Here is a 14741-nt window from a genome sequence, read left to right on the forward strand (position 1 = left end):
TGGGTTTGCTGTTAAGGTCTTAACAATAATCTTATATATGGCGTGCTCCATTGACTGTGCTATCATTTCCTTATATATACTATACTTACGGTGGATGTCCGAGAAATTATTTCCCGTGTCTCCATTATGCATTGAGTTAGTGGGAACGAGACTCTTTCTGGAGTGTGAAAAGCGTGGAAGAGACCGCAAGGTCATGTCGTCCCTGTTATAGCATTGCTGTTATATGTCTAAAAGCTTTGCAGATCCCCGAAATGGCGTGGACTTTGGCTTGAACAAAATAGGGGAAGAAAGCCGGATAGTCAATTACTTCGTAAGTAATATCAGTTTCTTTAAATTTTTTCTCTGAGCGGCTCTTCGTATATACATGCCTACATACGGTTAGTGACAATATAGGTTTCCCTCAACGGTCATAGAGAAGCATAGTCGTCACAAGTCTCAGTCAATTTACTGCGCGTTCCGGGTTCCTAAGGGCAGTCACTTAGCAGTCTACTCTCTATAGTTAGCTGATCAGTTATAGGCACAACTCACCATTGCGCTATGTCCGGCATCCGCAATCCAAAACAGCCGAGACTCAGGGAATGCCTTGTGCAGTTCATAGGCCGTCTGAGGTGGGCATACAATATCGTAACGCCCTTGAATGATGGTTGCTTGGGGGGTGTCAGTCGGGTAAATTCCCGTGAAGAACAAATACATTTACCGAGACATCTAGAAAGGCCACTTACTGGGGATGTGTCTGATTAGGTCGATCTTCTCTTTCTTCAACAATGAACCGTGTTCAATCCAAGCATCATTCACAGCATAGTGGAGTTCCATTGTAGCATGTGCTAGCGTCCAGTCCTCATCATCCAACTTGCTCAGGCTCTGAGGATTCTGACGCAGTTCACTGATAGACAACTCCCACTTGTTCCATGCTCTGGAGGCTGTGATGCGTGTCTGCTTGTCATCAGACTGTATAAGCTTGTAGTATGCGGCCACAACGTCCTCTCTGTCCTTCTCAGGGAGGAAGTTAACAAATTCCTCGTACGCGTCGGGGTACAGACGACCAGCAACGATATGTCGAGACCACTCAAGCTCTTCCCTCCGGAAGGTGAAGATGCCTCGAAGGACGAGAGAGCCAACGGCTTCAGGGTGGGCCTGCGCGTATACTAAGGACAAGGTCGAACCCCAGGAACCCCCGAATACCATGTGCCACTTCTCGACACCGAGGTGCTTGCGGAGAGCTTCAATATCTTCGACGAGATGGTGAGTCGTGTTCTCACGCATTTCGGAGTTTGGGAGAGACTTCCCGGAACCACGCTGGTCGAACAGGACGACACGGTATACATCAGGGTTGAAGAAGGTGGTATTTCCCTTGGTACAGTGTCCGCCGGGTCCTCCATGGAGGAAGATTACTAGCCGCTCCAACCGTTAGTAAATATCTACAAAAATAGCCGCTGGTATAAGGATTGACCTCGTTCACTCACCTGGCTTGCCGTCTTTCTTCCCATACTGTTCGTAATGGATTTTATGGATAGATCCTACCGGGAGGAAGCCTTCGTCAAAGGCATCCGCATGGGAGTATCCAGGGTGAATGTCTTGTGAGCTCATCTTGGACTGAAACCAGCTCTAGATATATATGGTTGGTGGTTTTGTTTGATATCTTGAAGATAGCAATCTGTGAGAAGCGTTCTCTTCTTTCGAATAAACACAGAAATAATGTAGATGATAATCGCCTGGAAAAAATGGTTATGATGCGACTTTCCCCGCCCCCGCGCGGCTCAGGGGGCGCGCAAGGCGGCAAACCAAGGCTATTTACATAAACGATTGAACAAAAGTAGATGGTTGGAAATACAACTTCGTAATCACCATGTATCCATTTTATATCTATGGAGGAGCTGTTGGTATAAAACGAGAATACCTACATACATGATGAGCTTTAGTTTTTCTATCTACCAAGAGTCCTCTCCATTTTCGAGCCCTTAAATACGTAGCATAACCAACGGCTGTTATGCTACTAAGAAAGGAAGCATAAAACCTGCAGCTTCAAGCCAAAAAGACTTCCTGCGTATTTTGATCCGATTTTAAGAAGAACAAGGCAATGTTGTAGTTCACTTTTTCCTTGCCTCAGTGCCCGAATGCACCGTCAATCCATCGAGTTTAGCATTCCCTTCATCTCCTTGCCGGATCTCGCAGCAATATGCACACTTCAAATGACAGGGAAGAACTGCTGTGATGAGCCCCTTGCATTCCTTTTTATGACATGGAAGCACACGGGCTGCTCCAAGGTGGCCGCAGATATACTTTGGAGTGGTCTTTTTGCACATCTTTGAGTGATTGTTTGTTCGCTAAGCCAGCAGATGGATAGATAAAGGGTAATATGAGGGTGATTTGGTAGCACTAGGTTGAGGATCTCGTTAGAAGCTGTGTAGAAGTTCATATATGGCAGCAAAACATCTTACCTGCGTGAGAAGGTTATGAAACAGCAATATTATCGCGGTGTTGCTAAGATGAATGGGTATTTCTATAGCATAAACAGGCTTATTCAACTGTAAAGGGTAGGGGTCAGGCGAGGGATATTCTTTTCTATTGCACACTTGAGCAACAACACAGGGATGACATCTAAGCTAGCAATATAAAAAGAAAAAGGCTGAATAGGACTTCAACCTGTAGAGAAGGTAATTCTAATGTGAAAAAATAAACCCAAAAAAAAAAAAAAAAAAAACATAGGTATAGATAGCAATAGATATCATAATTTGAGGGGTATCTTGTCATGCAGATACAGACAAGAAGGAGACTCCCTTCTTGTGTATCAGATATAGAACACGTCCTTAATATTACATCTAGTTAATAATAATCAAAAATAGTGATAATTCTGGGAATTCTGAGGAAGTAAATGTATATCCTTTTGAGAACCTCATATATAGCAATGTGTCATTCCCGGGGATTTTGTAGAAGAGAGCTTGTCCTTCTATGATAGTTCAGGCCTTCCCTCTCAACTAAGGAAGTTAAGATTCTAGCGGCTTCATGTGCTACACCAAGATACTGGGTTAGATGAGACTGATATGGGCGCTAGAAGGATGGTAGGCTTACATATCTCCCATGAGCTAGCCGATAGACGTTCGCTGACTGTGCTAATCAGTTCTCTAAGCTCGCTCTTAAGCACCTGGACTTCAACTGAGGCGGCAGAGAACTGTGCCTGTTCGCGATGGTGCATATTGGCCAAAATGGTTGCGGCAGTGGATGGAGCTAGTTGCGGGGAGAACTGTTGTGGCCTGACTCTTGAGGCATTCCGGGGTTGATCCTTGTTTTCCAGGCCCAGGGCACGAGCCCAGAGAACGAGAAGCCCGAGGAATGCACAGTAGGTCTGCCATAATGGCCGGGGCTGTGACAATAGAACTCCGAGGCCGGGTTTAACGTTGCTGCTCCCCGGTTCCTCTTCGATGCATAAGCCGACCACTTCGAGGGCATGTAAATACGAATCATGACAGACTGGATTTGTCGAGACTAGACGAGTATATGCCGCTTGTGCAACCTGTGGGGTGACTGTTCGGCCTGAGGAGAAGGCACTTCCCGCCGCCATTTGAATGTCTGACAAGTTATTCCGCAGTAGCACTGCAGAGAAGTCATACATAACCAAGGCACACCACGATAGCGGACACCGCTGATCTGGGCCTGAGAGGTGGTCGAATTGATCTCGCCAGTAGGCCAGTGCACTATCAAATTCCAGTCTCTGTAATTCGCGGATAACTAAGCTACTGGAAGAAGATACAGATCGATATTTTGCATCCCCTATCGCCGAAGTTATTCCATGGATAATAATGTGTAGTGACAAAGGATTAGGAGTGTTGTGCCAGAGGAGAACTTCGCGCATATGATCTGCATCTTTTATAGACAAGATTGACTGGACGGCAGAGTCCAGGCTAAGGTACCTCGATCGGCTCGTTTTTTTAAGCTGACGCATTTCCTCTTCCCATTTTACAGCAGAGGGTGCATCCCAGAGTGACTGGCGGCTTGGAAGTGGTATTTTCATCATACCAACAGAAAGCAAGGCATGATGTGAGAAGTAGACCATATACTGCACATCGTTGACAAAGATGGTGTGTGCTATCCTATACAAGGTAAGCACACGGGGAGCGGTTATTCTTGTGCCAATACATACCTAATGATTGATTCCCGCTGTGCCCATTCCCTCCACTTAACATCTGGGGATTGTCGAGTGCCTCCTTCTCGGTTGGGGCTCTCTGTCATGAGATTATTACGCCGTGCAAGCTTGTAACCGAGTTAGATATAGTGCATGGCAATAATGGGGGTATTTGCTAGATCAAGCCTACCGTGACAATAATACTATGTACAATTTCTGACATCTCATGCTCATGCCGCGCCATAGCATACGTGCATATATGCTCGAGGACAACCCTGGATGAGTTAATATTCAGAATATCATTCAAATAGAAATGAGGCTAGAAACGAACAGTGTCTGGATAAATGGCATCTCAACCCTTGCGCTCATGAGTGGTTTCTATCCATAAGCTCGATGTTAAATATAGTTCTCCATAAAAATTGAGAAAAAATCTACCTCGATTGTTTGAGACCACACATGCTTATGTAGCAATTTCCCCAACTCGTAGAACTCGTGTGTTTTGCTTAGAAAAGCACCCAGGCTACACAAGGCGAGGAGTAACACAGACGGTAGTCGTGAGAGGTTAATTGTTGGTCGATGGAAAAAGGGCATGTATACATCGCAGTAATCTAGCGCCAGATGGAGAATTTGGTTCATTTTGATAGGGTCCTTTAAAGGTGTGTTTACGAGGTCCTAGCACGGTATTAGAAATGGGGTATGCCGAAACACCTGGCAATATTCTGTTTTCCACATACAGAGCATTGGCTAAGTATCTTCCCATGGTCGAGGGTGGTTATCTGGGGAGCCTCGTATTGGGGAGAGTTAGAACCGATAGACGGAAGGTATATGTCCTGACACAATTGAACGATGTTTAGTAACCAAGTCTCTCAAATCCCAGTATGGTTATTCGCATAGACAACATACTGGAGGCGACGTATGGTCAGTTGTATCACCGAAATGAAGATTGAGATAATCGTCAGATGGCAGGTCGAAGAGACTGGTGCTGTGGAAGAGCCAGGGATAGTCGTCAAAGGGTGTGGGCATTGCCAGATATGGCTGTTGCTGCTGCTGTTGCTGCTGCTGCTGCTGGCTCATAAGCTGGGGTAAATGATTGATGGAGTTATGGGGAGCATGGGTGCTCGCCTGCCCGTTGGGTGAAACATGGCTGTGGCTATGATTATTATGGTTACTGTATACATGGCTGGTAGGGTCGGTTCGAGGCGAGGGGAGCGTAAGAGGAGCCATTGCCGGGAAATGAGAGACGGGCGGGCGAGCAACGTCACTGTAGACCGCAGGAGGCTGGCCTGCCGGGCCATCGAAACGGTTCTGATGGTCGAGATGCCATTCTGCAGCGGCGGTTGCGGGCTTAGTCTCTGACGGGGAGCTGTTGGTGATGGCCAGGTTCGTCGATGGCGATGGTGACAGAGGCGCAAGAGTAGCAGACTGGCCGCCAGATGGAGCGTCCGAAGTCGTAGAAGGCTGCTCTACGCTCTCAGACGTAGACTTGCGTTTCTCATGGCGCCGTAGATGTGCATTAAGGAGGTCACTGTAGTTACGCTGTCATCAGCATCGAAGAAAACTGCTCTCATAACTTTCAAACAACCACGCAACCTGCTTACTTTCGAGTAAACCTCCTCTGGCACAGATAACAGAGGAATGCTCCCTTTTTATCTATTTATCCTGACAGTTAGAAGTTGACTGCCGAAATGTCTTTCATCTGGAGGAGCAAAATCATACGAATCAAGGCATGGCGGTTGAGGTGTTCACTTCTAAGATACGAGCGGTTGCAACCCGCAAACTGGCAGTGAAATTTAGCCGGCTTCTGCTCCTGGTTCTTCTGCTCCTGATTCTTCTGTTGCTCCTGTTGCTGTCGATGATGCTGCTGCTGCTGCTCCATCTTTGAGCGGACAAAGGGAACTAGGGTCAGCTATCTCCAGGCATTGTCGAGCCGCCCAAGCCATCTGGGGTTGAAAAAAAAAATACGAGAGAATATGATATCGCCCTGGGGCTTGCTGAGGTGCCAAAAAGAAAAAGAAGGCGATGCTGGCAACGCTGTGAGGAACAAAATGACAAGGCAAACGTCTCGCTAGTCTTTTCTTCTCCTGCCGCCGCGGGGTACGGAAACCTGGAGTCTTCCATGGGCGATGTTATGGGCGATGTTGGTTGATATAGCAGTTATTTCTTCTATAGGAAGACGGCTTCGTCGACCACGACAGCGAGCATCATCGCCGCCTTTATATGATGGCATCTGACTGGCACCTCGATATAACCCTAGGTGCGCCTTTACATGAGCTAGTAACAGTGTCTCGGGCCTATCTCTATCTTAATACGGTTTCTCGAAGGGCGTTTCAGCTGATACTCCCTATATCTACCCCAGATACAGTATACGCCCCGTGGTGGATGCTATCAACCGATCCAACCTCTCTGTGTATTCATCTGGACGCTTGCATGAGCTGAAAAGAAATGCCCGGGTTATCCAAGGCTGCTGCTGTGCAACTGGCTGCGTACGCAGTTTTCCCTCCAACGGTTGGCTGCTCTCCCGCTGAGCAAGAGATATCGGATTTGCTACGAGAATCATTCACCAAACCTAGTGGATGACTTGATGGGTTCTGGATTGGTCACTTTCTTCTTCCACAATAACAGCTCAGAGAGAATCCGAGAAGGCGGGTGGACGGGAGAACTATACGAGACCCGTCTTGTCTGCACTGCATATATAGACACCGTAATATCAACCAGGACGGCCTTCCTTGGATAAAAACAACAACGATATTATTGCTCTTAATGTGATATTCGTCATGTTATACAACCCCAGGCTGCAGAATATCAGCCGCTTCTTCTCATTCGCCCAGATAACCAGCAGAATTTCAACCCCCACGATCGACTTTTAAGGCTCTTGTCCATGCATCCTCCACTTGGTCTCTCCCCTTTTCTCTCCCTCAATTGCACAGAGAAGGTCCGAGATGTGTCTCCAACTCTCCACCAGTTCTAGTTCGTCTCCTTTGGCTGGCTGCTTTCCACCCAACGACGCTGAGACCGTCAATCAGACCGTAAGGAGACCAATCGTGTTGACACTGGACCCCCCTGTCCCACAGTGCTTATTATTTGGCTTTCCTTATTTCTTTTTCCCGGTGTGTTTCATTCGCTCTCCCACATTCAATTGACGGCTGGAGCGTTGCCTATCACCCAATAGACGGTATCTCTCGTTCTCGGGTTTTCCCTGTTGCGGCCCTTCGAATCGAAAGAAAATAGCTTGTCAAGTAAAAAGCGAGAGCTAATCATTTAATATGACACCTCATAGACCCCCCTACAGCCAACCCTCCATCCCGGATTATTATTGCTGATGACGATTTTCCCCAGCATTCTTCGATGTCCTGATGCTCAAGACTTCTACCTCATAAGCAATATTCATGTCTACTCTAGCTACGGTAATGCTTGACAGCGACAGCGCCTTTTAACTGGCTCGGACATGACGCTGAAGGTGTGCATCGGCGAATGCGCTGTACCCTAAATAAACCAGATCATCAAGATCGCAATTGAATATGAAGATGTCTCCAGAGGATCTGGTCATAATGACCGAGCTCATCAGCAGGGGTGTACTGGTATGTTCTTCTGTTCTTTCTTTACTTCTTCTATAATATAGATAGGCCGTGGCTAATCCTAACCAAGGACCCAAATAACGATCCAAACATTGGGTCAGCGCGGGGGGAAAACAAATCCTCAACTTCGGATGCGCTCAACAGCGTAGGGCTGACGGCGTCTACGTCTGGAATGGCATTGCTTTCCACTTTCCTCCCTGCGTTTATCCTGGCTATTGTTTGCTTCTTGGTGTTTCTTATCTGTCGCCGCACACAACGCCGATTTTATTCCCCAAGATCATATCTAGGGCATATGCATGACCAGTATGTTGTAGTTTCTCTAATATAGGCGCAGAGAGTGTACATCTAATGTATGATTGTGCAGTGAGCGAAGCCCAGAACTTTCTCAAGGGTTTATAAACTGGATAGGAGAGTTTATACGCCTCCCGGACAGCCATGTTCTCCGACACTCATCCTTAGATGGATATTTTTTTCTTCGGTTCCTCAAAAAGATGTCGCTCCTATGCTTCATCGGATGCTGCATTACCTGGCCCATCTTGATGCCTGTACATATCACTGGGGGTGCAGGCAATACCCAGCTGGACCTCCTGACCTTCAGCAATGTTGTCGACCCTAAGCGATATTATGCACATACAATTGTTTCTTGGATATTTTTTGGTAAGCTACTAGCTCCTTCTGGATACCGTAGCCATGAGTGCTCCAAGCTATTGTTTCTAACTTGTAGCAGGCGCTGTATTCCTTATGGTTTGTCGAGAAAGCATCTTCTACGCAGCTCTTCGCCAGGCTTATCTACTCTCTCCACTATATGCTGATCGCATCTCCTCCCGAACCGTTCTCTTCATGTCGGTGCCGAAGTCTTACCAGAATAAGACAAAGCTGTCCAAAATCTTTGGTGACTCAGTCAAGCGCGTTTGGGCATCTGAGGATACCTCGAAATTAGCAAGACTTGTCAATGAGCGAGACAGCCTTGCGTATCTCTTGGAAGGGGCCGAAACGAGATATGTTAAAGATGCACATGCCGCCCGCCTAAAGGCATTGAAGAAACAAGGTCGAGAACCGGAGATCTCGTTGGAAGAAGCCACCGTTAAGCAAAGTACTGAAACTGACATCAAGCAGGCCCCTTGGCTACTGAATGTTAACCGCCCTTCACGGCTATCCTACTATTTCTTCGGGAGAAAGATTGATATCATCGACAGTCTCCGCTCTCGCCTTGCTACACTCATTCCAAAGGTCAATGCTCTACAGGAAGAACACCGAATCGGCGAAGCAAAGAGTATAGGCGGCGTGTTCGTTGAATTCACAACCCAACGTGAGGCCCAAATAGCATATCAGACACTCTCACACCACCATCCTTCCCAGATGACTCCACGATTTATTGGAATTCCACCTCACCAGGTGCTATGGCCGGCCCTACGATATTCATGGTATCAAAGAATTGTTAGGAAATTTGCAGTCCAGGGATTCATTACCGTCTTGATCATCTTTTGGTCTATACCATCTGCCCTTATTGGATCAATTTCTAATATTGCCTACCTCACAAATCTTCTCAAATTTCTCAGCTTTGTGAATGAACTTCCCCCTTTCATCAAAGGAATAATAAGTGGCCTGCTTCCTGCAGCGGGTTTGGCCATATTGATGTCGACCGTTCCATGGATCATGAGATGTACGCAGGCCCCTTGACTCTCTCATTTTCTAATATGATTCCTTATTCTCACAAAATGCTACAATAGGGTGTGGGAGGCAGTCAGGCGTCCCTTCGACGGCAAAAGCAGAGTTATTTACTCAAAATGCACATTTCTGTTTCCAGGTAGTCCAAGTGTTCTTGGTAACTACCATAACGTCAGCGGCTTCAGCAGCCACGAGCCAAATTATCAAAAATCCGCTCTCGGCCAAAGACCTACTGGCAAAGAATTTACCTAAGGCAACGAATTTCTACATCTCATACTTCCTTTTCCAAGGCCTCATGCTGAGTTCAGGGGCGGTGGTGCAAGTTATTGCTTTTCTTGTTTTTAAAATTTTCCGAGCTTTCTTTGACTCTACTCCGCGGAAGCTGTACTCACGCTGGGCTGCACTCACGGGAGTATGGTGGGGAACAGTTTTCCCGGTGTTTACAAACATGACTGTTATTGGTATGTAATGATTATCTCGGTAGTCTGACAAGAGAAGCTAACGTCACTAAAATAGCAATCACCTACAGCTGCATAGCACCTCTTGTCCTAGGCTTCTCGGCTCTCGGTCTCTACCTAGTATATCAGGCTTATAGATACAATCTGCTATTCGTCTATGAACCAGTTGTGGATACGAAGGGTCTTGTATACCCCCGAGCACTCCAACAAGTCTTGACCGGTGTTTATCTAGCAGAAGTATGCATGTTTGGGCTCTTTGCGATCCGCGCAGCGATAGGCCCTATGGTTCTGATGGGGATGTTTACGGTTTTCACCGCTCTATGTCACATCTCCTTGAATGAAGCTCTGGCACCGCTACTATCGGCGTTACCCCATACCTTGAACAACGAAGACGACTGGACGTGTACAACGCCAATTGACCTGGATAAACCCGGATTCCTATCACGAACCATGACTAGCGGCAAGGAATTTCTACCTCGACGCCAAAGCACACTGACTCTAGCTGAGATTACCACAGCACAAGACTCGTTGTGGGATAAGCTCAAAAATATCCGTTGGTGGCTGTTTCACCCTAGCATATATGCCAACTACGCTGCATTGCGAGAGAAAATACGGCAGGACCCATCAATCCCATACGACGAACATGTTTCCGATAACGCATACTTCCCTACCTGCGTCTACAGCCGCCCACCTCTTCTCTGGATCCCACGAGATGCTGGGGGAGTAAGCCGGCAGGAGGTTGAGCTTACCAATCCAATTATACCCATGACTGATGACGAAGCCCACCTCGACGAAAAGAATAAAGTGGTATGGGATAAAGTCGGAATGAAGCCGCCGATATGGGAAGAAAAGGTGTTTTACTAAACGCTGTTGCCCTGCGGAGGAAGTTTTACTTTAACACATTATGTACAGCACAAAACGGCCTTTTATGTGTATACCTTTGTTTATTTTCTATCATGAAAATTACGAAACTACGAATATATCTATACGTGATGTATTCTGATATTTGCTTGTTGCTTTCGATGAAGCTAGTGGCTTTGGCTTAGATGGCCGCCTGTGGCAGGTTACAACAGAACATTCTTTAACTAGTATTATATTTTAATTCTATTGATGCTTCTACAATTAAATATAGGGCTGGGCGTAAGGATGGCGTGGAGTCTGTCAGCGTATTCTTGTGCCATCGGTGCCGTGTGGCGAGAATGATACGCCATCGAAACCTTCAGCTTTCGAGCAAAAATGCCGTCTTCTTCCAATTTTGCGGCGAGCTCATCAAGAGCTTCCAAGTTCCTAGAGAATGTGACGCTCTTGGGGCTGTTGATGCATGCCACTACTATATGACCGTCATTTGTAGGATCGGCAATGTACTTCTCAGAGAGGCCTCTAGGCGTATCCCAGCACCCAGCACTCCACCGGTGAGAGGGAAAGGCCTTTGGTACTTGCGGGCAAGTTCACCGCGGTAGTAGGCAACACCGAGCGCTTCTCTGAAGGACAGCAACCCAACGGCATAGACGGCGCTGATCTCGCCGCTGGAATCGCTGGTCATGGCCGTGGTTTGATGCCCTATGATCCAAGCAAGTCGACAAGGCAGAGCTGGACGGCGACACTGATAGGCTGACTTGTGTGTATCTCGGAGACAACACATATATAAGGGAGAGCCTACTGACCATCTTCGGTTGTTTCGTACACTGTCTTAAGAAGCAGTCTGCATTGAGGGTCCAGGCCCTATGAAACTCAGCCAGAAACACGGATTTTCCAAGCTTTTTTATCTTGGATTTTGAGATATCTTTTACACTGGCAACACTAGAAGCCAGGTTGAAAACCCCGGCATCGAATAGGGAGACATCTTCGCCCATGAAGTAGCCTCCTACCACGTTAACTCTAGGTTTTGTGGCCATTAGCGCTGGTAGTTATAGAATAAGAGCAGCGAAAGTGGTTCAGGGCATAAATATCCTGCCGATTTTAGTCTTGTCTGCATGATACAAGGACTTGACGTCGAATCGTTGCTCAGGAATGGGGCACCAGCCGTCTTTCCCAACTTCCATTGCTTCGAAGCAGGACCCCAACCCAATAGAAGTCGCTTCAGCGCGGGAGTACTCCGTACAAGGCAGTAAAAAGAACCGTTTTCCCCTACTATGTAAATTTTTCTTTATCCCTGAGTAACTGGTAGTATCGTGGCGAGGGGAGAAGTCGAGTAATGCCCACAAATGGCGGGAAGATTATTATTAAATTAACATACTGTGTAGGGTGAAGCTAGGCCCTACTTTATGAGTTACACCCGTTCCTATTTAGGCTTAGTTCCCGTAACCTTAATAGTATATTAATTATTTCTTAATTATACTAAAAGGTACAGTTTATTTACTCTATAGATGTAGGCCCCTCATCCGGTGATCCCGTACATTACGGATGAGGGATATGGCGTTAAAATAAACTCATGTGTTTGGATGTTTATTCTTCTATATATAATCCTTCTGTCAAAAAGGGGGATCAATGATATATTGAAGCTATCTGTGACCGCCAAAAGACGCCATGGCATGATCTAATTTAGGCCACACATAGTCGTTTTCGCCCGCCCTCCTCTTCCTTTTGATTTAATCTCTTCCGTAACGCAGGCTTGCCTTTCAGATGCCTTGGTCGCTTGGTTAAGAATCGCGGGTCCAGTTGAGAATATTCAAAGTCAATGATTAGCGCCCGGTTGAGCTCTGCATTCCACAAAATGTTTTCTAGCCGAAGGTCCTGGTGTAATACTCCTAGGGATATAATCTCTTTCTTAGATCTTGAAATTTCTCGCTTGACTACCTTGTCATACTTTTCCCTATCGATATGTTTACCTGCCCAGCCCATGAGTAGCATATGGCGGATACTTCCAGCTCCATGTAGGAAGTAGGTCATAGCTAGATCAATTTTACCAAGGAACACAGGTATCGCTGACCCCTGTGCCCGCTTTAGAAAGCGGTAAATCTCTGATTCGCGGGACACTGTGCCCCAGAGATTGGATGTAGTCCCTTTACCTACGACGGTATACCCATACGCGGTGCAGGTGACTTTGAAAGGCGCTCCAGTTGATCCGCAGCCTCCCATCGGCGTGCAGTTAAAGTCAAGATTTTTATCGAGCTGCTGATTGATCAGTTTAACCAAGGATATGGTATCAATTAGGTGATTATCGTTTCCGTCTCTTCGATGGAGTTCAACGTTCGGGCAGCGTTCATCTAGTTTGCCCCTTTGTTTCAATCCAAGCAGACATTTCTGAGTACAGAATTGAGCGTTATGTTGGTAGCGGCCACCACTTTCATTATGCTGGGAACCCGACTGGTTCGGCGATCCTCCTATGGATTGGGATGATGAAGACGTTATCTCGCTGAAGCCACGTTTCCGCCCACCAGGGGCGGTATCTATATCAGAATCTGGGGATTCACCACGATGGGTCGTATTTGGCGCGCACTGAGCTCGAGACCGGGACCGAGTCAACATCCAACGCTCTTCTGTAGGTTCTCCTTCGGTAGGTTCTTCAAAAGAGGATGACGGGAGATACTCTGAAGCTCCATGCGCGGAACTTTCTGGAGAAGTATACTCTGAGTCTGGTGGGTTTTGCCGGAATTCTGATTCCGGGATCTGGGAGAGCGTGTGATCAAAATTTGTCTTCCACTCTGGTACTTGTTGTTTTGCGCTATGTCTCCATGCTTGGTCGCGGGCCATGGAGCGAAAACTCATTAAACAAAGACATAACACCCGCGCAATGGAGGTTAAGGGCTGCTGAGAAATATCATTATCAGAGCGGATATCCTTGTTTGGCTCACAGAGATAGTAGTATAAGATTTCTGGGTTATCGTAGGGAATGTGCAGTAGGACCAATGCAATCCCATTAGTCAAATAGGAGTACTCCAGCCCCTCTTGAATCATCACATGGTATTCTTGAACTAGAGCTGAACCTGTGAGCCAGGCCGCATTATACTTTAATTTCTCCTTCTCTTCTGTTGGGACAGAATTAGGCCTCACAATCTCTTCCCAGAACTGCATTGGTCGCAGCCCGGCACGGAGATTTTCAACTGATAGCTTGTGAGGCGGCTTATACTCAACTGTTGTCAAGAGAGTATTGGTTTCACCATCAACTCGGTGAATGCAAAACTGATCCGGCCTCGAGGGCCAAGTATCTTCCTTTGTTTGGATCTGACTGGCTTCCGAGTCAAGGTCGTTTGGATGATTGTCAAACCACACCCCATCGCCCAGACCAAATTGTTGTCGAGCAGCTGGTATCTTGCAGAGCTCTGAGATAATTATCTGAACATGGTTCTCCACCCCATATCGCTCGTAGCCCTCTAGATCCTTTTCACTGCTCAATGCCCTACGGCCGAATACTTGCCCAAGCTCCTCTAGGGCAAGACGCGGGGTGAACAGCCGTGACGTAGGTTGCTCTGGTGATTGAGGTTCTAGATAGGCGCAAACATAACGGTAAATCTGCTGTTGTCTGACAGCACAGTCTTCCCAGGGCAAAACTTGTAACGGACAACACTTCCCCACAGGTGCTGGAATTTTCCCCTTTGTAGAGCGAGACGGCAGCCCAACTCGTAAGGACATTGAGAAGAGGGTATGGCAGAGGTGAAGGAACTCCAGGAAGGCCGTTGGCCGCGTTCGTTCTCTTTCTTGGTCCCGCTCCTCTTCTGCTCTTCTTCTTTCTTCTTCTGCATATCTCCTTTCTTCTTCTGCATTTCTTCTCTCTTCCTCAGCCTTCAGATAGAGGGCCTTATAGTCTGGAGAACTAGCCATTATTCTATGTGCTACTCGAGCAAGCGGAGCGAAAAATTAGTAGAGTATGTGTATTAACAAGTCAACTAGTTAACCACCTTCTCAACCGCCAGCGGTTATTTCGAAGAGGTTCCAGAGTACGGAGCATCGTGGTTGGTATAAAACTATCATCAAAGTTGC

General features: G+C 46.9%; 5 protein-coding genes across 5 annotated transcripts; 1 reads left to right on the forward strand and 4 right to left on the reverse strand.

Annotated features, from left to right (window-relative positions):
- Window positions 1-407: 407 nt before the first annotated feature.
- On the reverse strand, window positions 408-1587 carry MCYG_05487 (proline iminopeptidase; the record flags this gene model as incomplete). Its single annotated transcript, XM_002845572.1, has 4 exons — window positions 408-464; window positions 529-632; window positions 723-1391; window positions 1464-1587. 4 exons carry the CDS (start codon window positions 1585-1587, stop codon window positions 408-410), a joined length of 954 nt encoding a protein of 317 aa, XP_002845618.1.
- Window positions 1588-2910: 1323 nt separating this feature from the next.
- On the reverse strand, window positions 2911-5996 carry MCYG_05488 (conserved hypothetical protein; the record flags this gene model as incomplete). Its single annotated transcript, XM_002845573.1, has 10 exons — window positions 2911-3008; window positions 3070-4088; window positions 4139-4248; window positions 4311-4395; window positions 4452-4498; window positions 4556-4792; window positions 4855-4950; window positions 5024-5656; window positions 5719-5762; window positions 5837-5996. 10 exons carry the CDS (start codon window positions 5994-5996, stop codon window positions 2911-2913), a joined length of 2529 nt encoding a protein of 842 aa, XP_002845619.1.
- A 1871-nt stretch (window positions 5997-7867) lies between these two features.
- MCYG_05489 (DUF221 domain-containing protein) lies at window positions 7868-10685 on the forward strand (the record flags this gene model as incomplete). The annotated part of the gene is made up of 5 exons (XM_002845574.1): window positions 7868-7998; window positions 8060-8352; window positions 8420-9358; window positions 9426-9824; window positions 9880-10685. 5 exons carry the CDS (start codon window positions 7868-7870, stop codon window positions 10683-10685), a joined length of 2568 nt encoding a protein of 855 aa, XP_002845620.1.
- A 227-nt stretch (window positions 10686-10912) lies between these two features.
- MCYG_05490 (uncharacterized protein) lies at window positions 10913-11716 on the reverse strand (the record flags this gene model as incomplete). The annotated part of the gene is made up of 3 exons (XM_002845575.1): window positions 10913-11201; window positions 11258-11381; window positions 11482-11716. 3 exons carry the CDS (start codon window positions 11714-11716, stop codon window positions 10913-10915), a joined length of 648 nt encoding a protein of 215 aa, XP_002845621.1.
- Window positions 11717-12362: 646 nt separating this feature from the next.
- On the reverse strand, window positions 12363-14582 carry MCYG_05491 (conserved hypothetical protein; the record flags this gene model as incomplete). The annotated part of the gene is made up of 1 exon (XM_002845576.1): window positions 12363-14582. The coding sequence occupies one exon, from the start codon at window positions 14580-14582 to the stop codon at window positions 12363-12365; it is 2220 nt and encodes a 739-aa protein (XP_002845622.1).
- Between the last annotated feature and the right edge of the window lie 159 nt (window positions 14583-14741).

Source organism: Microsporum canis, genomic scaffold, assembly GCF_000151145.1.
Source record: "Microsporum canis CBS 113480 supercont1.5 genomic scaffold, whole genome shotgun sequence".
Lineage (NCBI taxonomy): Eukaryota > Fungi > Ascomycota > Eurotiomycetes > Onygenales > Arthrodermataceae > Microsporum > Microsporum canis.